This window comes from Penaeus japonicus, unplaced genomic scaffold, assembly GCF_977035675.1.
Source record: "Penaeus japonicus unplaced genomic scaffold, GWHDUDI00000001_assembly GWHDUDI00000009, whole genome shotgun sequence".
In the NCBI taxonomy this organism is placed as follows: Eukaryota; Metazoa; Arthropoda; class Malacostraca; order Decapoda; family Penaeidae; genus Penaeus; species Penaeus japonicus.
The window spans coordinates 8,904,546-8,907,045 of record NW_028234411.1 but is presented as its reverse complement, the minus strand read 5'-3'; the positions used below and the strand labels follow the sequence as shown (position 1 = coordinate 8,907,045).

General features: G+C 31.8%; 1 protein-coding gene across 1 annotated transcript in view; it reads right to left on the bottom strand.

Moving 5' to 3' along the window:
- LOC122248298 (inter-alpha-trypsin inhibitor heavy chain H4-like) overlaps window positions 1-2,500 on the bottom strand; it is a 342,046-nt gene that overhangs the window by 4,652 nt on the left and 334,894 nt on the right. The window contains exons 10-11 of the mRNA XM_086540192.1: window positions 1,160-1,372; window positions 8-178 (exon numbers count right to left, since the gene is read on the bottom strand). Of these exons, the coding sequence (XP_086396318.1) occupies window positions 8-178; window positions 1,160-1,372 (384 nt within the window). The remainder of the gene's footprint in view (window positions 1-7; window positions 179-1,159; window positions 1,373-2,500) is intronic.

Below are 2,500 nucleotides of genomic sequence, written 5' to 3'. Positions count from 1 at the left end.
ATCATACTTGGAAGTAGTTGTAGAAGTGAGTGCTACTAAGACTATTCATCTGAACGGCATCGTCAGAGTAGCTGAATTGCACATCCAAGAGAAGGGGTGTTGACAGTTCCTGGTAGAATCCCTTTAGCTGTTCGGCAGCATCCACATCCTCGTAGATTTTGCGAACAGTGCCTTGGTTCTGGATGGAGGGAAAGATCATCTGTAATTTCTGCTTTTTTAGCTAACGACGGGATGATGATATGTTATGAATCATCAATTAGGTTTTTAATTTTTCTGTATATAAAATAAAAAAGATAAAAAGGACCCTTGGATTTAAACTGCTAATTCAGGACTTATAGAAATGATATTATTGGGTATTTACTGCTTCTTGCATGTAGATATGTATGTACGAATGAGCAGATATGAAAGATGAAAACTATACTTACTCAAAAGTTTATTGCAAAAACAAAAATGTAAAAAAATAATTACTGAAACCTAAAGCATGTCTTTTGTGAATATTCACTAAAAGGCAGCAAATAAATAAATAAATATATATGTATATATATATATACATATATACATATATATATATATATATATATATATATATATATATATATATATATATATATATATATATATATATATATATATATATATATATATATATGCAAATATATATATATATATATATATATATATATATATATATATATATATACATATATATACATATACATATATATGTATATATATAATAAGCCTTGGAGAATCTTGAATAATCCTTTTCAAAGATTCTGTACTAACTAAAGTAAAGCTAATTTTCTTTTTAAAGAAGATTGTTCAAAGAAATATGTTCTCACATAATGTTGAATCCTAAATTGGACTCATCCCTTAAATTTTCTAAATGAATAAAACCCTAACAAGCAACCATTAATTTCATTATTAGTTCTCCTTTTTCAAATGTATGGGGAATAGCTGTGAAACAGAAAACCAAAAGAGTTCTTATGAAAATGTTAACATTTATACGTGTGGAATTACTGCCACTAGTAACAATAGGATCAAGGAATTCCATTTAAGGAAACATGCTAGTAATAAAGAAATATAACTGTGCTGTGCAAATCAAATTTTACATTTGGGTAAGTCTCCACAAATAACACACATTCCAGAAAGTACTTACTTGATGTGCTATTCTTTCTAACAATTCCATATCAGCTCCCCTGCCAAAGCCTAGGCAAAATATGGATGCTCCTTCCTTGTTCTTTTCCCTCACATTCTTCAATATTGATTCGGAATGCGTGATGCCCACAGTAGGGTGTCCATCAGTCAGCATGATGATGATATGGGGTCGCACACCTTCTGAACCCATGCTATTCTCCTGCTCAAATGACACCTGCAAGGTTGAAGAAGTTTTAGAAAAATAATTCTGTTAATGTGTAACTTCCCAACATGGTTGGAGTAATTGAGTTGGAGGATGTCTGGGGGTCAGTGGGGCATTTTAGCTTGTCTTGAGGTTTAAATCTATGGTTGTCCCCCATAAAAAGTTTTTATAACTTAAAACATCATAAAGTGTGCATGTACCCACATCAAAAATGCTTGCATTCTAATCTGACTGTGCAATGCTGATGCACAGAAAGCATTTTCTGAGACAACTTAAAATCAAATATTCATCTATTCATAAAAAATAAAATAAAATTGTACAATGCTCAGTCCAGACCTAATCTACTAGTCACAACTGAGGACATGAAAATATATATACACACATCAGGACATAAACAGTGCAATAACATCTAAACAACCTAAAATAGTGCGAGGAACATTGTGCAGTGCTGTGCAGTATCTGAAAAGAGGATTCCTATGACATAGAAAGACTTGCAACAAACTAAAAATTGTATTCTTACACAGAACACAATAACGGTGCATCAAAAAATTAAGGATTTACAAAGAAACAACTAATAACATAAAACCTAAAGGCTGGTGCTGGTGCTGTAGAAGAAAAAATGATCAGTGCAGTAACAGAATTGAGGCTGTTAATATTCAAAACTGTTGTCATGGTAAGACTCAACATGGTGAATATTTTGAAGAAAAAAAAAGGGATACTGTAGAGATATTACCTAATCAAAAAAGACAAATAAGATTTTCATTTCACTGGAAGCAACCAAAAAATGTTACACATCTCCTGCATGGCAACAATTTGGAATGTGTCAGTATTTTTTTCCTTGAAGAACTGTTTGATTTCTTAAAAACATCGTATCAATATGAGCCTCTGTTACTGGAGAGAGAGGTGCATCAAGGAACAAGAGGTGACATAGCTGTCTCTGCCTTGTGACTATTATCGAAAAATTTGGTGATTGTATGTAAAGAATTGGGGAAATCATTAAAAAAAAATACATGAAACCAAGCTGTTTATACCAGTTCTGTAACTGGAATAAAGCAAATAGGCAGTGCTATTTAGTGTCAATATGCATGGCACTTTAATGAGAATAATCCCTTGCTCAGAATGTAAAAGTTAAATTTTGAC